This window comes from Euphorbia lathyris, chromosome 4, assembly GCF_963576675.1.
Source record: "Euphorbia lathyris chromosome 4, ddEupLath1.1, whole genome shotgun sequence".
Lineage (NCBI taxonomy): Eukaryota > Viridiplantae > Streptophyta > Magnoliopsida > Malpighiales > Euphorbiaceae > Euphorbia > Euphorbia lathyris.
The window spans coordinates 44,927,814-44,951,425 of record NC_088913.1 but is presented as its reverse complement, the minus strand read 5'-3'; the positions used below and the strand labels follow the sequence as shown (position 1 = coordinate 44,951,425).

At 33.3% G+C, this 23,612-nt stretch overlaps 1 protein-coding gene across 8 annotated transcripts; it reads left to right on the top strand.

Moving 5' to 3' along the window:
* The first annotated feature begins 9,327 nt into the window (after positions 1-9,327).
* On the top strand, positions 9,328-22,788 carry LOC136227983 (replication protein A 70 kDa DNA-binding subunit B-like). 8 transcript variants are annotated; one of them, XM_066016783.1, is made up of 13 exons: positions 9,328-9,528; positions 9,606-9,676; positions 12,140-12,225; positions 12,497-12,838; positions 19,729-19,877; positions 19,993-20,266; positions 20,340-20,436; positions 21,052-21,182; positions 21,276-21,357; positions 21,437-21,569; positions 21,644-21,801; positions 21,909-22,412; positions 22,499-22,788. In XM_066016783.1, exons 3-13 carry the CDS (start codon positions 12,156-12,158, stop codon positions 22,500-22,502), a joined length of 1,944 nt encoding a protein of 647 aa, XP_065872855.1. In that variant the 5' UTR covers positions 9,328-9,528; positions 9,606-9,676; positions 12,140-12,155; the 3' UTR covers positions 22,503-22,788. The 8 variants fall into 8 exon arrangements, with proteins under 8 accessions (XP_065872855.1, XP_065872861.1, XP_065872857.1 ...); XM_066016789.1 differs by lacking the exons at positions 9,328-9,528; positions 9,606-9,676; positions 12,140-12,225 and adding an exon at positions 18,337-18,377 and having other exon boundaries at positions 12,698-12,838; positions 22,499-22,787; XM_066016787.1 differs by lacking the exons at positions 9,328-9,528; positions 9,606-9,676; positions 12,140-12,225 and adding an exon at positions 18,420-18,511 and having other exon boundaries at positions 12,701-12,838; positions 22,499-22,787.
* The last annotated feature ends 824 nt before the right edge of the window (positions 22,789-23,612 follow it).

Here is a 23,612-nt window from a genome sequence, read left to right as displayed (position 1 = left end):
GCATATGACAGGTGATGAAACTCAGTTCATCACACTAGAGCTTAAACGAGGTGGAAGTGTAAGCTTTGGAGACAACAAGAAGGGTAAGATAGTCGGCTCAGGTACTATCGGAGGTAACCCAACCATTGAGTCTGTCTCCTTAGTTAAAGGTCTCAAATACAATCTGATGAGTGTAGCTCAGCTTTGCAAAAGCGGCAGAAGGGTTGTATTTGATGATACTAAGTGTCAAATACTCGAGGGAAATACAAATGAATTAATTTTAACTGCCCATCGTGTAGAAAATGTATACATGTTAAACTTGGAAAAACAGTTTTCTAAAAATATATGCTTAGTGTCTAAAGAGGACAACTCCTGGCTATGACATAGAAGACTTGGGCATGTCAGCATGGACCTTCTTGCCAAATTAGCTAGAAAGCAATTAGTTGAGGGATTACCCAAATTAAAGTTTGAAAAAGATCAACTATGTAAAGCCTGTCAGCAGGGTAAACAAACTAAAAAGTCATTTCATAGCAAAAATATCGTCTCAACCAAAAGGCCGTTGGAATTACTACACCTGGATCTTTTCGGACCTATCCAGCCACTCAGCTTGGGAGGTAAGAAATTTTCTTTGGTTATTGTAGATGATTTCTCTCGGTACACTTGGATCATCTTGCTGAGTAGCAAGGATGAAACCTTTGAGATGGTCACCACATTGATCAAAAAGCTTGAAAATGACAAAGACCTAAAAGTAGCTCACATTAGAAGCGACAATGGTGGAGAATTCAAAAACCAACAGTTTGATGAATTCTGTGAAACCTGCGGCATTGACCACAACTTCTCTGCTCCTAGAACACCTCAACAAAATGGGGTTGTTGAAAGGAAAAATAGAACCATTGTCGAAATAGCTAGGACAATGCTGAGTGAAAATAGGCTTCCAAAGTACTTATAGGGTGAAGCTGTTCACACGGCATGTTATATACTAAATAGGGCTCTAGTCAGACCTATACTCAAGAAAACCCCATATGAACTTTGGAAAGGTCGAAAGCCCAACATTGGATACTTTCGTGCCTTTGGGTGTAAATGTTTCATACTCAATACAAAAGACAATCTTGCTAAATTTGATGCTAAAGCTGATGAGGCGATCTTTTTAGGGTACTCAACAAACAGTAAAGCATATAGAGTATTTAATAAAAGAACCCAGATTGTAGAAGAGTCTATACATGTTGAGTTCGATGAAACTAACCCTACAGGTAAGTCAGCTCAGCCTGAAGAAGATGAACCAGGCTCAGCTTCCGCTGATCAACCAGAAGCCACAGTGTCAAACATACAGGAGCTGACCCAAGGTAAGCAAGAAATTGAAATATCATTTGCTGACCAATCTATTCCTGTAGAGATTGCAGAAACACCTCTTCCAAACAACTCAACATTGCCCAAGGAAATAAAGATCCCAAGAGGTCATACAGAACAAGCCATTCTTGATGCCGCCAACAACAAACTAATGACCAGGGATCAACTTAGAAAATACCTCAGCAATGTTGCATTCGTATCAATACATGAACCAAAGAACTTTGCTGATGCTGAGCAAGATGAATATTGGATCAATGCTATGCAAGAGGAGCTTGACCAATTCACCAGAAATGAGGTATGGGATTTAGTACCTAGACCTATGAATCAAAAGCCCATAGGAACCAAGTGGGTCTTTAGAAATAAGCTAGATGAACATGGAAATGTGATTAGAAACAAAGCCCGACTTGTAGCCCAAGGCTATAGTCAGCAAGAGGGTATAGACTATGGAGAAACATTTGCTCCTGTTGCTAAATTAGAAGCTATACGTATATTTTGTGCCTATGCCAGTTACATGAATTTTAAACTATACCAAATGGATGTAAAAAGTGTGTTTCTTAATGGCTTTATAAACGAAGAGGTATACGTTAATCAACCTCTTGGATTTGAAGATTCAAAATTTCCAAATCACGTTTATAAACTCAAAAAGGCCCTGTACGGCCTAAAGCAAGCTCCAAGAGCTTGGTATGAGAGGTTGACCAACTTCCTGCTGACCAGGAACTATGTCAGGGGAAAAGCTGACACAACCTTGTTTATCAAGAAAAAAGGGTAAACATACCCTACTTGCACAGATATACGTTGATGATATAATCTTTGGTGCTACTGATGAATCTTTGTGCAAAGAATTTAGCCAACAGATGCAAACTGAGTTCGAAATGTCCATGATGGGTGAACTCAACTTCTTCCTTGGACTTCAAATCAAGCAAGGTAAGAATGGCATATTTATAAGTCAGTCTAAGTACACCAAGGAAATGTTAAAGAAATTCAGCATGGAAGATTGCAAACCAATATCAATCCCCATGGGTACTGATACTGTCCTATGCAAGGATGAAAAGAGTAAGTCAGTTGATAGTAAACTCTATCGAGGTATGATAGGTTCATTACTCTATCTCACTGCTAGTAGACCAGATATTCAATACTCCGTATGCTATTGCGCTAGATATCAAGCTGACCCCAGGGAATCTCATCTAATTGCTGTAAAAAGAATTTTTAGATACTTGCAAAGTTCAGTTGATGCAGGACTATGGTATCCAACCTCAAATGATTTCACACTCATTGGATATACTGATGCTGACTATGGACGAGATAAGCTAGAACGGAAGAGTACTTCAGGAGGATGTCATTTCCTTGGAAGCTGTCTAGTATCTTGGTTTAGCAAGAAGCAATCATCCGTAGCTCTGTCTACAACTGAAGCTGAGTACGTGGCTGCTGGAAGCTGTGTTGCACAAGTCCTATGGATAAAGCAACAACTTGAGGATTACGGAGTCAAAACAAATACAATAGAGATCAAATGCGACAATAAGAGCGCCATTGATCTATCTAAGAATCCAGTCCAACACAGCAGGATGAAGCATGTTTGCATAAGGCATCACTTCATCAGAGATCATGTACTAAAAGATGAGATCAAGCTGACCTATGTGCCAACAAATGACCAGCTTGCAGATATCTTCACAAAACCTTTGGCACGAGAGCAATTCAACACACTAAGGGAAGCAATTGGTATGACAAATCCACTCTAACTAAATCTATAATTGAATAATTGTCATATGAATGAGTAAATGCCACCCTATGCTGAATTGAAATATATATTGAGTGATGATACCGAGTAGTCATAAAAACTGAGTTAACATCCTATGTTGAGTAGAAAAACATATTGAGTAATCACTCTATACTGAGTAAATGCACATGTTGAGTGAGTAACGTACATTGAGAATAGAGAGATAATCTTCACAAAAGCTAGGCACTCAATATCTAGGATGTTTCGAATTCTAAGTAAAACCTGGTAAAAACCCACTCGCATAAAGTGAACCTACACGTGTAACCTCTGACACCTTGGGAAGACGCACATTAATGGCAAAAACCCATGCGCCGAAGATGTCATAATTGACAGAATGTCTGTTGATTGAACGTCCCTAGGAGAAAAACGGCTAAATAATGATTTAGGGCTTTCATGAATTGATATAAGAGATAGAAGAAACCCCACTCGTCATTCCTTACACCTCAAATTCCCGAAAATCAAACTTCCTTCTCTCTAAAAATTTCAAAATCATCAAAAATGTCTCCCAGCAAAAAGAAAACCCCAAAAACTCAAAACACAGAAAAACCCACTGACCACGCGGGTCCTTCGATGGAAAGGGAGAGGACAATGATCAAGGTACACTCAAAGGTCAACAATCTGGAAGTCTTAAAATGCCGATGGTTCTCTCCAAGTTTCGTATCATCTGAGACTCCATTCTGTGAATGGATCGAAAAGAACCAATGGAAAGGTCTTTTCTCACTCTCAGGAACAGCTTACCCCAGGTTAGTGCGAGAATTCTACTCAAATCTACGCGTTGATGCGGACGACTCTGATTATTTGGAGACCACTGTAAAAGGTCAGAAAATCGTAATAACCCTTGCTTATCTAGCCACACTACTAGAATTACCAGACGAAGGAATTCAATTTAGAACGACAAAGGAGAAAATACCAAAAGCCACATCCGAGAAGCTAAAGGGGTTCTGTAAACCCAAAGATCACAAGGGGGAAATACCCAGCACCTGCATGGGTAAAGAACAAAAGATGGTCCACTTCATGCTGACCAACTTTATCTTCCCCAAACTCAGCTCAGCTTCATCCGCATCAAACTTCGAACAGTGCTTCATATGGCACATGTTGACCTGCACTCCCTTCAATCTTCATGTCTTTCTAGTTGGTGCATTTCAACGAAGTGGTAAGAAACTCCGCTTGGGATCTCTCATCACAAAAATTCTTGAAGACAAGCAGATTGAGACGAAAGGTGAAACAAGTAGTTTGGGAAGTGAAATTACTGCTGTTCTGCTAAATGGACTGTTGTACAATCAACCCTTGAAGGGATATCAAGGAGCTGGAGATGCTGAAGAAGATGAAGAAGATGAGCAACAAGAAATTGAGCCTGAAGCTGTGCGTATAGAAAAGGTTGATGCTCATGCTGAGTCACCAGAAACAGCTCAGCCTGAGAAAAGAAAGAAGAGGAAGGATGTAGAAACCTGCTCCAAGGACATTCATACTGTCCCGAAGAAAGTAAGGCTTTCATCAAGACAGAAAGCTAAAGCTGACAAAGCTGAGGAGCATGCTGAGAAAAGAAAGAGGCAAGAAGAACCTGCAGATGAGAGTGAAGAAACTCCAGAAACCCCTTTAAAGAAGAAGAAAAAGGGTAACTCCTTAAAGATAGTTGAAGCTGTCCCACTAGCCTCTACTCAACCTGAAGGTCATGGAACTGACCAAGAAAAGGAGAATGTGGAAGCAACTGAGCAACATGTTGAGCATCACCAAGTTAATACTGAGCAGGAAGGATACCCCAATGTTGAAGTATCTCAGGATGATGCTGAGCAGAGAAAGAATGAAAGTAATGTTGATGAGCAACCTGTAGAAGAGGAGACAGTTGCTACTAAGATCAGTGAAGGTCTTCGAACTGACCATTCACCGCCAAAAACTGAGACCCGATGAAGATTAAAGAAGAAAGCGCAAAAGCAACTTGATCTCATGAACGACTTTCCCATTGACGAGCCTGAAACTGACCTCTCCACAATCTAGTTCCAGTACTTCTCAAATGAAACTGAGTCTCCACCAGAAGATCTAGTGGAAAAGCAAGCCTCTGTTACTCAGGATGAGGAACATGCCAAAAACCCTGCAGATCTAATTCAAACGGCTCCAATTAAGCCAACTCATGTCTCAACTCCACCTCGAACACAAAATGATGATAACTCAGCTAATCCAATCAATCAAAGTCCAGGTACCAATCAAGGTACTCAATCTGGCAGAGAACCAACTCCTCCACCACCATCAAATTCTGAACCAGCCTCTGAGTCCAATGCTGCTAAGTTTGCATACTTGAATGCTACTGAGTCTGGCCGACGGGTCATTGCTTCTGCTCAGTCCTTGCTAGAAGATTTTCATCCCACTCAAGCTGATGGTCATCAATCTACTCAAACTGAGTCCTCACACCTATCAGGTATTACTCAGCTTTTGAATGAACTTCGAGGCCTAAAAGATCTGGTTAACATTATCACTGCAGTCCAGACTCAGCAACCAAACCAAGAGCAAATGGCAAAACTGACTGAATCAGTACTTACAATGGCCACCCATCTGAACACTCTTGAAGGGAAAATTCAACAACTATCCGAAGCCAATCCAGGGTACGTCACTTCCATTGAGCTTCAAAACTATTTTGTTAAGCTAGCAGCGGAACTGACCCCCTCTAGAGCAACTACCCATACTGAATATGCCTCATCTGCTGAGTTGCAAGATTGCTTCACCAAGCTGTATGCTGAGCTAACCAAATCCAGTCCACCCAGCCATACTGAATTTGTCACCTCTACCGAACTTCAACAATGCTTCACCAAGCTTCATACTGAGCTGACCAGTACACGTGATTTAGTATCCTCCTCTTCCCAGTGTACGATTGACCAATTAAGTGAGGCAGTCAGACTACTGAACATTGATAGAGCCCAGATGGATGTTGATCCAGTCTCCAACACAGAACTCATGAGCTTTTCCCAAGCTATCATGAAGGCCATGCGTATCAATAATGCCCAGCGCATGTTTTATGATTCTGCTCTGCTAAAACTCTTCCATCAATCTTATGGTCAGGTCACCAGCTCAATCTCCTGCCTGAGCAAAACCCATGAATGTCTCCTCAGTATGATCAACAGCTCCCTTCGAGTTCCTAGGCATGTCCAGGACGATAGCGTTCCCGTCATTGACAGTTTGGGTGAAAGCACAAAAAGGCTTCATCGCTACTCTAACTATCTCTCCTCTGCCGCCAGAAATAAGACCTTTCTTTACCAACCCGATGATGGCAAAACGGGGGAGACAAGTAGACAAGGAACTCAGCCTGCAGGAAATACCTCTGGAGACAAAGAGAAAGGCAAAGGAATTGCCCTAGCTGAACCCTCAGCTCAGAAAAAGAAGAAATAGAACTTGTTTAGCCATGTCTAGAAATTATCCTGTCTTTAAATGTTGTTTGGATAGTTTTTTTTTGTTTGTTTGTTTCTGTTGTTTAAACTTCAATATTACAAGTAGTTGTTTTTCTTTCTGATCTGACTAGTCTAGTTTGAACAGAACAAATCAGAAAGGTCAAACACACCAAACACCAAAAATAAACTGAACGACAACATCCTTCCAAAACTGAGTCAGTACAAATGTCTTAAGTCTAAATTAGATCTTGGAAGGCTTAGAATAAATTTCAAACAAAATGAATGCAACCCTTACGGGGGAGTCATATCATAAAATAATTCAATCATGGGGTAACTTATAACTGAGTTCCGTAATTATGTATTTTGCCAACATCAAAATGGGGGAGTTTGTTGAAACACCTTTCCACAAGATTTTGATTTGACAAAATCATCAATGATTAAGAGGCAATTAAATTTAGATGCTTTGATTTAATTGTACTAATATGTTTGTTAAATATTGAGTGCAAAAATATATAAAGTAAAGACAGGACAAAAGTCAGCACAAACGAAGCTGAGTAGAAAGGAACTCAGCATGACAGAATAGAAGCTGAGTGGAGTTAAAATTCAGAAGCAAAACGAAGCTGACTAAAGTTGAAGACTTCTACTAGAGCGGTTAAACAGAACGGAGCTGACCTTGAAGGAACTTAGCATGAACGTTGAACATTCGAAAAGAACAAACGAAGCTGAGTAACAGTCAGGACAGCATGAAGGATCCGTTCACTAAAAGACGAAGTCTGCCAATCTTCTGCACCAATAATTGGAACCTCGAAGACACCTAAAAGACTAATTCCAAGAGTCATGGGATGATGGATTATTGGAAAAAGACAACTGACGCAAACAGACAAACCAGACGCTAGAAGACAAACCTGACGCCTGAAGCAAACAGAGAAAAGGAATGGCGGTGCAGTCTGAAGCTATCCAGAAATTGTTCCCCAAAAGAGCCGTTTTGACATTAACGGTCAAGACATTTCAAACGATCAAATCTACAGATTTCCTTCTATAAAAGGACAATCGAAAAACTGGAAACCACAAGCAAGCATCGAAAGAAAAATACAAGAGAGAAAGTTTCAAAAGCACTCAAATACAAAAAGGATCTTACACCAACTTTTCTATTCTTTGTGTAAATGCAAGATTGATTTGTAATCATCTAAAGTGTTCTTTAGTTCAAAAAGGAACAAGTCTGTGATCAATAGAAATATTGAGAGTGTAAAGCTGAGTGCTTGGTTGTAAGCATTTCAGTAGTAGAGAAATCTAGGTGCTAGGTTGTAGCACTTAGTAGGAGTTGAGTAGACGAATAGAGGAAGGTACTCTTGCATATTCAACTGCCTTGTAATTGGTTTGTGCTCTACCTTTAAAGAGCTCAGTATTGGATTCAAAAAGCCCGGAGGACTCTGGGGACTGGACGTAGGCAGAGAGGCCGAACCAGGATAAGTGATACTGAGTAATTTCTAAACTCTCTCTTATAACTGCATGTGTTGTTTGCTTTATTTACTCAGCATATAAATTGCCTAAGCTGATCCTGAGTAAGTAAGTGATGCTGAGTTAGAAGCTGACCTCCAAGAGTGTCAATTCCTAACTCTCAAGGAAACATCTTTGGTCAACATCTGACCAAAGCTGTCCTGTGATATATCTCACCAAGCTGACCAAAGGCTGAGTTAATAAACTCTCAAAATAACATCATGTCAGCTCAATCAAAACACGAAAAAGTTACATTAGTTCCTAACCCCCCCTTGGAACTAATTACCAGGGACCAACAAATCCCACACCGGAAATGGAGAGGGAGTGATTGGGGCTTATTAGTAAGATGTGAATCCAATACATGCAGACGCGTTTTAAAGCCGTGAGGCCTAATGTGTTGGAATTGGGCCAGAGCGGACAATATCTACATGGTATTGGACCAGGGTGTTACACTGCATCTTCATCATTTTGGTGTTCTAGATGAATATTATACCAACATAGTCGATGAATAATAGAAAGCAGTAGTATATAATAACAATTTAATCAAGGGAATAAGTAAAGGTTAAATTAGTTTACTATATGAATTGTTACTTACTGATAGTATACTGTATCGGAATAGATAGTGTACTGTATGAGAAAAATGTGCCTGAATTAGGCATATAATAACAATTTAATTGGAAATAAGTAAAAGCTAAATTAGCCATATAATAAATGATGAGTTATGTTGATGACAAATATCAATTTGATGTAAATACAAGTAAAGGCAAAAATGAGTTGCTGCACTACTTATGAAGTGATAAAAATTAAATTGTTTGTATAAATAATGCATAATTATCTCATTTCTTTTTTAGTGGAAAAGAGGTATGTAATTTATATTTTTGTAAGACCAAACAAAGGTATGTAAATTTATTTCAATTTATAGTTTTAAACTCAATATGTCAATTGTTGCTGTATAAATCCAGCATCAATTTTTTTCAGCAGCATAATGCTTGTATATTGAAATTTATCCTGTTAGAGTATTCAACAAGAAGTTTTGAAAGAGAAAGCTAAAAACTAAGATAATTGAAAAAAACAACTGAGATTTAATTTGTCATGGTTATCAAGAAAATGACATTCATTAAAGTAAAACAAGGATTCATCAACTCCATTTCAAGAAAAGATGGAGCTACATAAAAATCTCATATGTTATACTTAAAAGTTAATCCCTTATCCATTTGCCTTTCACTATTGGAAGACTGCCTACCTAATTACATATTATTCTATAGAATTAAAGCTGAACCTAGAATTGAACAGTAATTCGAAATCAATTTCAATTCTGGTGTTTTACTAATTTACCCCTGTAATTTCCATTCAAAGCTTTTGTTAGACCTCTCTCAAAACGGCGTAGCTTCCAATATTTGCTCTATGTGCATTTTTAGTTTCATCGTTTCTCTCTTCTCTCCCATCGTTTCTCTCTCTTTCTTTTGTTGATTCTTCTTCCGCTCTCTGTCGCCAATTCAACTATTTTTGTCCGTTTATCTTCACTCACTGCTGCCAGATCTAAAAACTACATAGGTTATTTATGGTTTCCTTCTCTTTTCTTTTCTGCTTTCAAAAGTTCATAGATTAAAAAAATTGTATTTGTTTTCCAGGTTGGTGATACTGTGATTTAGGGTTTGAAGTGGGTTTGGAAGTTGTGGAAAGAGTTTGAGCGGTTGTAAAAGTAAGTCTTCTTTGTGTTTTGTTCTTCTTTTCCTTGGATTTTTTATTCATGTTCTTCCCGATTTCTTTCCGTAAATTTAAACTGTTTTGTCTTCATTTGTATGCATCAACCTTAAATTTATCGTCAACTGATTGCTTTGGGGATGTTTGTGATTTGGTGGCCCTTTTCATCACCAAGGTGTTTGTCAAAAGTACTGAATGAGTAAATTTGAGTTGTTTTGTCTTCATCCGTATGCATGAACCTTAAATTTATGTTGAACTGATTCCAATTTATGGTGAACAGAACCAAATTGAAATTGAAAGAAACTATCTGAAATGTTACTCCAAAACACACTATTCTCCATTTCAACTGATAAAGAAGAGGAATTGTTGGATAAAATATCTTCATTACTGTCTTCACTGTCCATCTTTATATCAAGAATTTTATGTTTAGGAACATGTGCGGCTGGTTCTTCAATATAATTAGGTGTTTCTGCACAAGGATTCCAAGTATCTATAATTTTGGCATCTTTGCCAGTCAGTTGTTGAACAATTGATAGAAACTGACAAGGATTGGTTAATTTAACCATTGTTGGATTTGAAAAATAAGTAATCTTTATTGGTTTTTCCATGTAGTTTGGGGGGTTTTGAATCTTGGATCGTTTCTGGTGAAAATGTTATTCATTGAACTTGCACATTTGAAAATAATGAGAGCTATGATCAGAGGTTAGAAATTGTTGTTGTTTGTGGGATTGGATTGGATTGATGGTTTATTTTTTATTTACATGATAGCATTTTATAGGGTAAAGGAAGATGTGAACCATTTAAGCTTCCAAGAAGCATGGATTTATTAAAAAAAAAACAAAATTTGGAAAATAAGAATGATGCCTAGATAAAGTTTCCTGCCAAACCAGAGAGGAATTCTAATTTCTAGGTTAGATTTCTATAGCCAAGTTTGGACAAAAAGTGGATGGTAAACTACATCGTTTTGGGTGGATGGGTGAGTTTGTAGGAAAAGAAAAGGAAGAGGACAAGACTTTTCAATCTACAATTGAGTAATATTTTATTTTATTGCTAGGGATTATACTTTTTGGTTTCTATTACATTTGGTTAGAGGAGTGGGGTAAAATTGCACCATTTTAGACGTTAGGGGTAAAATTGTTCTTAGATATAAACGTTGGGTGTATTTTTTTCACCTTATCCCTATTTCCTATATAAGACATAAATGGCCTAACGTTCTGTGCCATGAGCAATTATCTTTAACGTTTAAAATAGTGTAATTTTACACCTAAAGTTTGTAGCCAAAACCAAATTTATCTGTAACTTTGATAATTTGTCAATTTCAAACACTGTTATTTTTCACTTGATTTCTTCTCATTCAAACCCATTTTAGTTTTGTTATATACAAGGAACTCCTATTTCCTTGATCAAATGAATCTGAGTGATATTCCAAATCAAATTATTTCAATGATTCAAATGAATAAACTTCAGACTTCAGCTTTTTGAAAGAAAGACCATCACTAACTCTAATTCTCTCATTCACTATCTGTAAATTCATATTCTGACCCACCTCCACTGAATTTCTATAACTAAATTGTTATTTAAAAGCTGTTGTGATTTTCCCAAGGGAAGACCTTACCTATCCTGTTGAAGTAATATTTCTTCCTGCATATATTTTGAAACTTCCATTCAAATCAATAAATTTGATATAGAAGAATAACAGTGGTTTGCTCTTATGACTAAAAACTTTCCCTTCAGTTTTTTCCACTCTTGGGATCTAACCAAAGATGCAAGTTTGCATCTATGTACCAAACATTCAAATTTAGGTGGGGAGAAAAAATGATGGTTCATGAACATCATCATCTTCGATTTGTCTATATCTAACTTAGAAAGTTGCATTCAAACTTGTGCTTTTTCTCCACATCATAATTCTATTTTCTCTAAGGACATAATTGACAACTAGAGATTTCAAATTGAAATCAGATTTAGATTTCTACTATTCGAGTCATTATATATTTACGTGTTATTTCTTAATTTTGCTCATGTTTTATAGATTAAGGTGATTTCTTCTTACCTTCTAATTTAGTGAAATTTCAAGCTAATATGCAACTTGCTAATAATATACACATATTGCTGATATCCTTTTGCAAATGGCCAAAGAAAATGAAAAATATAACTAAATTAATGCATTTTGACAAATGAATCTTTTGGGGTTTAAAGACCATATTTGTCAAACATTCGGAGATTTTCCCAAAACATCTGAGGATTGTAGACGCTCATGAGAAAGAGATATAAAGAATTACTCTTTTACTTCCTGAAAGTATAAGGAGAAGTACACCTATGGTAAAATAATGTAGAAATCGAGTAAATGAAAGTGATTTCTCTTACCGATGGTTAAAGAATGCTTCAATTTTTGTTTTGCATTTAAGAATATGTTTTAAACTTAATAATATTATATATAAATTATTACTTTTTGGTTTTATAGGTGCTTGAGTCCCTTCATGGCTGAATCTACCAATGAGAAGACTGATAATCCAAATTTATTTGAAGTTCCTATTAAATTTGATCTAGGTACGATAAAAAAAAATTCACATATTCTTATTATTATTATATTATTTCAATAGTGTTCACATGGATGAGCAAATGATTTTTAAAGTTGATGTTAATTTGCAGTCTAAGATTCTAAAAGATCCAAATTTAATATTGATTGACCAAATTTATTTACTGAGTTAAATCCATGTGAACATTATTACATATTATTATATTTAATATGAAACTATTATCTAAAAAAATTAAAGTCTCTACAATAAAAATCAATATTTTTTTATCAAATTTCTTGCAGGTGGTTCAGTTTCATCAGAAATTGAAATCCCTCTTGCGACATCCACATGTATACGTAATTCAGAGCATTCATTTGAAATCCCGATAGCAATTGTGGCAGATATCTACAATAGAAAGAATAAAAAACGCAAAAATGATTTTGACAGTTCAACTACACTTGCAACAAATACAGTTCAAAGGACAGAACTATCTACAATATTTTGTTCTTCAAACTTTGCCAGTTCCCCCTCTGATGCTGCACCTTTATTGGACATTCCTATTGCCGAAAATTACTCTGGTCATGTGGAAGCACATGATGCTTTTGCAGTCAATTCTCGAAGTCGGATTTCACGAACACAACCATGTTAGTATATTTGCAACCTTTCCTCTATTCCTTTTCATTTATTAATTTTTACTATATTACTTTGTAGGTTTAGAAGTGTCTGATTTAGGCGCACCAAATTGTGAATGCCCATATTGTGGTGCATTATTTTGGAAACATGAGGCAGTAAAATCGACTATTCATAGGAACTTACCTGATTTTTCTAGATGTTGTAAAAAAGGCCTTATTAGATTACCACCACCTAGAAAAATGCCATCCTTCTTAGCATCACTTTTAGATACGCATGCTAACCATGAATCAAAAAAGTTCAAAGAAAATATTCGCATATATAATGCAATGTTTGCTTTTACCTCAATGGGAGGTAAAATTGATTATGAAATAAACAAAAAACCAGGTCCTCATATATTTAGATTATGTGGACAAAACCATCATATTATAGGATCATTACTCCCACTTGAAAATGAAAAACCAAAATTTTCACAATTATATGTGTACGATACTAAAAGTGAAATTCAAAACAGAATGTCATATTTTTCAGAATCTAATACTATCAAAACCATTAATCAAAATATTGTTCAAAACCTTCTACATATGTTTGATACATATAATGAAATTGCAAAATCTTTTAGAATGGCAAGGGATAGATTTGAAGAAAATGCTTTCCTCCCTTTAAAACTAAAATTGATTGGTCAACGATTTAATGATGGCAAACAATATGAATATCCAACTTCTTCTGAAATTGCTGGATTATTAGTTGGTGATTTTGGATTTCATGATCAAAATAGAGATATAGTATCGAGCATAAAAGTGGACTTTTAAAAAGAATTAGTGTATTGCATCCAAGCTTAATGGCTTTACAATACCCAATTTTGTTTCCTCATGGAGAAGATGGTTTTATGCTTGATATTAAATACATTAATTTAAATAATAATCAAACATTAAATAGAAAATATGTCACTATGCGAGAATACTATGCATATCAATTACAACAACGAAATTTAGATGGTTCTGCTTTATTAAGGAGCGGTCGATTATTTCAACAATACATTGTCGATGCATTTACATGTGTTGAGCAAGCAAGATTAGATTTCATTAGAAGAAATCAAAAAACACTTAGATCTGAAATATATTTAGGCATTCGTGATGCTTTTTACCATGGAGACACAGATGGTAATGCCATTGGAAAAATAATAATTTTACCATCTTCTTATACAGGAAGTCCTAGATATATGGTAGAACATTACCATGATGCAATGGCTATATGTAAATTTTATGGTCATCCTGATTTATTTTTAACTTTTACTTGCAATCCTCAATGGTCTGAAATTTATAGAATGTTAAATCTTATGCCTGGTCAAAAACCTGAAGATAGACCTGATATTGTCGTTCGTGTTTTTAAAATGAAAATAGACAGTTTAGTTGAAGATATTAAGAAAAAAAAAATATTCGGTGAAGTCGATGGATTATTATATACAGTCGAGTTTCAAAAAAGAGGTTTACCACATATACATTGTTTAATATGGTTAAAACGAGAAATAAAACCTTTAACAACACATGATATTGATTCATTCATTTCTGCAGAATTACCATGTCAAAATACAGATCCAATAGGGTATAACATTATTTCGAAGTTTATGATTCATGGTCCTTGTGGTGTTCTTAATAATAATTCCCCCTGTATGAAAAATAGTAGATGTTCAAAATTCTTTCCTAAAAAATTCCAGTCTGAAACATCAATTGATTCAAATGGTTTTGCCACATATAGAAGAAGGAACAATGGAAGATATATTGAAAAAATGCTTTAAAAATAGATAATCGATTTGTTGTTCCTCACAATAGAGATTTAGTTGTTAAGTATAATGCTCATCTAAACCTTGAATTTTGTTGTTATTCAAACATTGTAAAATATCTTTTCAAATATATTACTAAAGGTTCAGATAGAAGCCGAGCTGTAATAAAAGAAATGTCAAATCAAAATGATATAGAAAATGATAGCCAAAATTACTTGAAAGATGAAGTTAAAGCATATTTAGATTGTCGTTATATTTCACCTTGCGAATCTGCATGGAGATTATTTGAATTTCCAATTCACCATAGAGAACCATCTGTCGAACGGTTAGTGGTTCACTTACCTAATAGAAATGTTGTGTTCTATGATGAAAGACGTAGTTTAAGTAGTATAATTAACGACTACAATATTAAAAAAACTATGTTCACTCAATGGATGGATACGAATAAATCTTATAATGATGCTTGCGAATTGACTTATGTACAATTCCCTACTAAATGGGTTTGGGACGGAAAAGAAAAATGTTGGTCTAGAAGAAAAAAAGGTAAAGCAATTGGTCGGATTTCATATATTCACCCAAGTTCTGAAGAATTATATTATTTAAGGATGTTATTAAATATAGTTAAAGGTGCAAAAAACTTTGATGACATTCGCACTGTTGAAGGTATTAAATATGATACTTACCAATTAGCATGTTCTGCTTATGGTTTACTAGGAAATGACATCGAATGGATTGAAGCACTCAAAGAATGTAGCTTCACTGCTTCATCTAACCAATTAAGACGTTTTTTTGTTATTTTATTAATTTTTTGTGAAATTGGTGATCCAAATAAAATATTTAATATGTTTTGGAAAGATTTTTCTGAGGATATAGTTTACAAACTAAAAAATGAATTTTCATTATCAAATTACTTTATAACAGACATTCATTTAAAAAATTATGTTCTAATTGAATTAGAAAAAATATTAAATCAAAATGGATATTCATTAACTGATTACACTTTACCTATGCCTACTCATCTATCTATTGATAATGTAAATAATAGATTAATAAATGAAGAACTTTCATATGATACAAGTCAATTAAAACAATTAAATGAAAACATGGTCAAAACTTTGAACGTTGAACAACAAATTATTTACGATTCTGTTATTAATTCTGTACGTTATAATAAAGGTGAAAGGTTTTTTGTGTATGGTCATGGTGGAACAGGAAAAACTTATTTATACGAAACCATTATAACAAAAGTTAGATCTGAAAACAACATTGTTTTAGTTGTAGCTTCATCTGGCATAGCATCATTATTATTACCTGGTGGTCGTACTGCTCATTCAAGATTTAAAATCCCTCGACATAGATGAAAATTCTACATGTCAAATAAAAAAGGGAACACAATTAGCTGAATTAATTAAGGAAACTACACTTATAGTTTGGGATGAAGCTCCCATGAACCATCGCTATTGTTTTGAAGCAGTTGACAGATCATTAAGAGATATCTTATCAAATAACGATGATGATAAAACAGATATACCTTTTGGTGGTAAAACAATTTTATTAGGTGGAGATTTTAGACAAATATTACCTGTTATTCCACAAGGAACTAAAGAAGATATAATGAATGCTTCAATTACTAAATCATATTTATGGCCAATATTTAAATTATATAAATTAAAAACAAATATGCGTTTACAACAAAGTACTCTAATCTTCCACTACAATGGATTTAATTCTTTCGCTGATTGGCTTCTTGCCCTTGGAGACGGAAAAATAGAAACTAAAACTATTGAAAAATTTGACCCAGAAAAAAATTGGATACAAATACCAAAATGTTTCCTTATTGAATTTAAAAATGAACCTATACAAGAAATAATAAATCAGACATATCCTAATTTCATTGAAAATTACAATAACCCCAAATACCTTACTGAACGAGCAATAATTACTCCAAAAAATGATATTGTGGATAAAATTAATTCAACAATGTTAGACTTATTAGCAGCAGACAGTCACACTTACTATAGTTATGATTCAATTTGCAAAACTGCAAGTAACTACGAAGAATTAGAATTAATTTATCCTGTTGATTTTTTAAATTCTTTAAATTTTAATGGATTCCCACAACATGCAATACCTTTAAAAGTTAATGTACCTATTATGCTTTTAAGAAATTTAAATCCAACAATAGGTCTTTGTAATGGAACTAGATTAATGATCACTCAATTAGGAAACAAAGTCATTGAAGCTGAAATAATGACAGGTTCATTTGCCGGAGAACGAGTATTTATTCCAAGGATAACATTAATAATTACAGAAAAAAATGCCATTTGTCATGAAACGTAGACAATTTCCGATTAAAATTTGTTATTCTATGACAATCAATAAAAGCCAAGGACAAACATTAAAACAAGTTGGATTATATTTACATGAACCTGTTTTTACTCATGGTCAATTATATGTTGCCTTTTCAAGAGCTACAAATGAAAATGGTGTTCGTGTTCTCATAGAGAAAAATAAATTAGACACAGAGAATGAATTTCTAAATTTCACTAAAAATGTTGTTTACTGTGAAATTTTAGAGGATTTAGCTTGATTTTTAATTTTATATTCATTTTTTTGGTAACCATTCAACTACAACCTATTGAATAAAAGAACCATATACATGTGTTGTTCTTAGTTGCAGATATCTTTGACCCTCGAAGTATCCAGAATTTTGTCATTTCGCTCCCTACTTATTACTCAGTCATAATTAGCCCTTGAATTGTTCCAATTACTGAAATTTCACTAAATTTAGATTGAGACTTGATAAAACCGTTATCACCCTGATATCTATCCACATTTTGATACATGGAATTAACATATTGCATGTGTTAAAGTTTATTTGCCATGTTTTTTATGTGAAAATAATTACTTACATTTGAAAAATAAAAAATAATAATAAAAAAAATCCCTAAGCTCTAATTTATCAAGTACAATATCAAATTAATTGATATATAAAGATGTTTTCTTTATTCATTTTTCTGTCTTCGAAATTCATCTCAGTTCTTTTTAATTTTCAACGCTAAAGCTATTTTCTTTGTTTCTCTTATAAGTTCATTGATTTTTATCACGTCTCTCTTCTTTTCAGGGACTTTATTTAACTTTATCATTAGAATTTTGTTTCATTAGTGTAATCAATCTCTCTTTTATTTGCTCTTTGGTTACTAAATTTAGTATTTTCTTACCTTCTTTAAATTGTTGTATTAGCTCTAATATAATAAGACATTCAATTTGTTTTTTGTTATGCCTTTCGTTACATGAATACATTATTGGTTGATGATAATATATTGAATTATGGTAAAAAACTTAATGTCTACCTAAATAACAATCTATGGCAGTGTGAAATATATTAAATAATCCTCTATTTGTTGCCTTAAACTTGAAATAATATAATGAAGTAAAAGAAACTTTTATTTTAAAGTAAAAAAATTGCAATTATTTAATCAATTCTTTTAATTCCTGATGATATTTGGATGGCTTTGATTACAAGATCTGAACAAGTTGAACGGTTAAATCCAAACCCTAATTCGTTGTTTTCAGTCACCAGTCTCCATAATTGCTTTCCTGTTGATTTGTTTGGGTTTTCTAAAGATTTATGTGGTCCTCTGACCCTCTTATCTTTCTATATCGTAACAGCTAAATTGCTTACTCTAATCCAATATCCTGCTTTTCATGATATTTTACACATTTTAGCCGAAAAAGAACATGGTGCACGGATTGTAAGCTGTCTTAAGGTATGGGCTATACAATTTCATATTTTTATGTGCAACATGTAGGTGTGTGCTTTTCCTTTGAAAGATAATGTAACAATGAATGAAACTGCTGAAGCCAAAGCTGAAAATGCAGAAAAAAGCATAGCTGAAAATAAGTAAGTATTTAAAGTACATGCTGACCTAAGTGAAAACTTTCGGTTCATTGTCTTTTAAATGGAGATCTATAATAAATATATGAAGCATAAGCTTAAGTTGGGATATTTTATTATGGGTATCAACTTTAGGTAATTTTAGTTGTCCATCTGAATCATGAAACCTGAGAATATGATTTTGTAGGTAGAGGGTGTAAAAATTGCATTTCTTCTAAAAATAATGCTTACTCTGTGTAAAGTTCCATCTATAATTCTATATTAAACATTATTTCCAGAATAATGGCCTTTTAACCCAAACGAAACCGATAAAAAATATACGGTTTTGTTTGTTAAAAATTCTCCACATTTGATAGTTTGTGGCATCAAAATCAATGGAAAATCCTCCCATCTCGATGTTCAGAATGATATGTCAGGATAAGCAATCATTACTCAATATTAGAGTTGCTATTTTAGTGATTGCTGCACTTGGGACTTGCATCTATTCTTCATCTAATACTACTGCTAATTCCAATCACTCTATATATGTATAATCAATAACATTTTTAAATTGTTTTTACTTCAATTATAAATTTATTATAATTTATTACACTGTTTATTTTTTAATTGTCTTTTAATTCCATAAAAAATAACTTGAGTGTTTATAAAAGAAGTAGACAATTTCTTGATTTATACATAGGTGTTAATATATCTATTTATTCAAAAGATGCATTCATTAATAAGTCCATATTAAATTGATTTGATGCATATCCTTTAATTTTGACAAATGTCCATATATTCCTACAATTCATTATTATTTTGACACATGTCCATATCCTTTAATTTTGACAAATGTCAACATATTCATTGTGACAAATGTCCACACATCACTACTATTCATTATCATTTTGACAAATGTTCACATATTCACTATGACAAATGTCAATATATTTTCCTACTATTCATTGTAATTTTGACAAATGTCTATATATTCTCTTACTCTCCATTATGATTTTGACAAATGTCATGTAATTAAAATACAGGGTTAACTTTTTCAATTCTCAAACCATTATCTTATTACTTAAATAACTCTTTCTCCTCTCCAACTTTCATTTGTTTTTCCAACTTCTTTAATTTCAGGTTGTCTTTTTACTCTTCCACTCTTTTGATAAATTATTATTGTTGGTTTTCATTATGTTGTTCAATAAGTTTCATCTTCATTATTTTTACAACCACACAACCAGATAAGATGACATATACACCATTAAAAGACATCAACAAGGACAGCAAGCAAATATGCATAAAGGTTCGTGTAGCACGTTCTTGGGATTTTATCAACCCACACAATCCAAACCAAATTTTCAGTTTTGACCAGCTCTTTATTGATGAAATGGTATTATTTATAACCTTCAACTTTTATTGTTATCTTTATCATACTTCTCAGTTTATTGCTATTATACTTTCCTATGTTTTTTATATTAATATTCCTTTTTCTCTTTTCAAAACAGGGTGATACCTTACAGGGAACTGTACCAAAACAATTTGCTTCTCAAATTTGGGATTTACTGCAAGAAGGATCCATTTACCATATTTCTGGATTCACTATCATACCAGCTCAAAGTAACTATAAGATAAGCAAGCATCCCTTCCGCATCAGACTTCCTCCGAATGTCTTTGTCAAAAAACTTGAAGAATCTGATTCTCACATTCCTTATGATAATTTCAATTTTCTTGACTTCAATAGTATAAAAATGAGAAGTGGTTTTGTAGATTACTTATGTGGTAAGTTCTCTTATAAGATTAATTACACCATACATGATTATTTTATCACTTACATGTTTCTTTTCATTTTCAGATGCTGTTGGACAATTAGTCATTATTCAAGACATTGAACCAACAATGGTTTCAAACCAAATAAGGGATAAGAGGACCCTTTTCTTACGAGATATCGGGTATACACTAATATTTAACTTCATTATATCTTAATTTTGCTTTTTAAATCTCAACAATGTAATAGTTAATGTAAAAAAACACTTACCATAATCATAATGTGAAAAACACAATAATGAAACCAAATTGTAATTGATATACAAACCTTCTATTACTAAGTTTAACATACACTTTTTTATAACTTTAAAAAAATTCATTACACATATATTCAGTATTTAATACCATAAACATTCGTTAATAACATATATATGTAGCTCTAAATTACATTACAATTAATTGGTCTTGCATCTTATTAAACCATGCTATAGACTCATCTATTACTTTGAAATTGAATTTTTTACTACTCTGATATACATTTTTTGTATGAAGAACTAAGATTAGAACTACATTATTAATATGAAAGAATTACACAAAGCTTCATTTAATTAATTAAAGTATAAGATTTTTCTAATCATAATCAATTGGGAATCCAAAAGATAATCCACCCTAGAAACGACTGGTAGCTACATGTAATGATATTAAGTTTATATGAATATATTTTTTACAATCTAATACTTTAATTCCCTTTATTAGGTGAAGATTTGAAACTCCAATTAACTTTTCACTTTTTTTCTCAGTGGAAATCAAATTGAAGTAACTTTTTGGGGACAAACAGCTGTTTCATTTCCAGAGGAAAATGTGCTCACAATTGCTAAAGACAGTCCAGTGATTGTTGCATTTGTTGCCATGATCGTCAAACCTTTCAATGGTTTAGTTCACCCTTCTCATTCCTTAAATAAATGTTTACACTTCAAATATTTTTTCCCCAATTCCCTATTAACTTATTCCATTTCCCCTCCAGATACTTCCACACTTAACAGCACAACAGCTACAAAATTCTACATTAATCCTGAAATACCTGAAGTTGACCATATTGTGAACAGGTATATACATTGCATGTAAACTAAATATGTTTTATATAGTATTATTTCTTAATATAAAACAATATCATTTTACTATTAGCTTGAATGACAAAAGTCCAAAGTTACTGAAAATTACTAAAGAGGCTGTCATTCTTAAAGATATTGAATCTGAGAAAAATAACAACTGCAAAAGCATTCAGCAACTTCTGGAATTGGACATCCATGTTGAGAAGGTTAAATATTAGTTTAAATTTTTTAAGACATTCAAAACTAATTAACTTCACCTAACTTTTACCTTCTTCATTAGGCCACAAAATACACATGCAAAGCTAAAATTAAAGAAATAGATTGTAGTGATGGGTGGTGGTATAGAGCATGTCAACGATGCAAAAGTGGTTTACAAAACTATGAAGAAAAAGTTTGGTGCAAGAAATGTGGTGAAGTCACACAACTTCCAATCCATTGGTAAAGTTTAATTTTCTATATTTATTTTCAGATGATTCCTTTTTACTTAAGAATATTTACACCACTTTACAGTTATTTGTTAATAATTCAATTGTTAAATTCAACAGGTACAAGTTGACAATAATTGCTGAAGATAAAACAGGAATTTCTCCTTTTGTGCTATTTGGACATTTAGCAGCAAAATTAATAGGAATTCCTGCAAGCAACCTGACAGCAACCTTCAAAGATCGGTATGAAATGTCATCAATAATGTCAAAAATTTGTGGATTAGATAAAGTTTTTCAAGTTGTTATGAGTAATAGAGTTGAGGATGCATCGAACATTTCATTCAAAGTAACACATATTTTCAATGATGAATCTACCCCCATTAAGCCAGAAATTCCCAGCCCAATTTCTGTGTGCTCCACACAGTTGCTTTCTCAATCTCCTGCATCTCAATCCAGTACATCTACCGCTGTAAAAAAACTTCAAATCCTACCATCTGACAATGAAAATTCAAACTCTACTGCTCCACTCACTTTCCAAGACAAACCTCCTCAAAAGGTTGATGACACTGCAAAATCTGATGAGCTTCTCACAAGCTTAGTGTCAAAGAAAAAACAAAAAATGAAGTAAGTTGTAATTCATTTACCAATGAACAACATACTGTTTTATTTACAATAACTTTCTCATATTCCTTTTTTTTTAAAACTCTCAGGTAATCCAAGCAAAAATCAATGTTCATCAGCATGACAAATCCATCACATGCTTTAAACTTTTTGATTACTATAATAGGAATAGTTTTGATTGTAAATACAAACTTCAAGTAACCTATTTTGGTTGTACATCTAGACTTTACTTAAGTTTTTTTGGTTGTAAATCTAGGCTTTACTTCAGCTATTTTAGTTGTAAATCTAAACAACACATGGTTGTAAATATAGGCTTTACTTAATCTATTTTGGTTGTAATTTGTGGCTATATATTAATGCAGAATATCAACTTTTTGAAAAAAATTAGATATCAATAATGAATCAATTTTTTTATACACCCGAAGCAAAGCGAGGGGTTCGTTCTAGTTGGAATAAAATTAAAACTAGTAGGATAACCAATTTATAATACATCAATCTCTGCTCACACTTTTCACTTCATTGCTTTTTCACTTTTGCAACATCATTTACTTTATCCATTTACAGTCTTCGAATTTGAGATTGTAATTTCTCTACAACTTGTGAGTGAATACTACCGCAAACACTCTTTTCTTCCCTTCTCCTAAGCTTCATAATGTTTTCATTTAAGATTTTAGCTTCGTCAAAAGACATTTTGCTCTTTCTATCATTTCAGGATCATGCCAAATGAAATATCCATAGCCACCAATCTAAATCAAACAAAGAACTAATTAGCATTTATCTTAGAAACCAGACATGGGCAAATCCCAATCAAAAGATACATTGAGAACTAAATTGACTTGATAATTTCAAAATCATATTAGAGAAGTAAGAGGAATTAATTTTTGTGGAAAGAAAATCAAGAAACAATAAGATCAGAAAAAAGAAGGCCGGACAAAAATCTGAATTAAATCTCTGCAATTTCATCATGGAACTTAATAGGGAAAGAAAGAAGAAAATGAAGAAGTAATAAGGAACCCTAACATAGAGAGAGAGAGAGCATAACTTATACGTTTGAGAGACCAAAGCCAAAGAGATAGATGAAATGAGGTCAACAATTTAGTTGCATTTTTTTCTTTTTATCCTTACTTTAGTCACAGTTAGTTAGTATGTTAGATTAGAGTTAATTGATGATTTTTTTTTTAAATTAGAGACTCAATTGCTGAT

Coding starts and splice junctions, on each gene's coding strand:
- LOC136227983 (XM_066016783.1), top strand. CDS start 12,156: ATGGCTGAATCTACCAATGAGAAGACTGATAATCCAAATTTATTTGAA. Junction 12,839..19,728: donor GATTTCACGAACACAACCAT/GTTAGTATATTT, acceptor CCACACAACCAG/ATAAGATGACATATACACCA. Junction 20,437..21,051: donor CTTTTCTTACGAGATATCGG/GTATACACTAAT, acceptor TTTTTTTCTCAG/TGGAAATCAAATTGAAGTAA.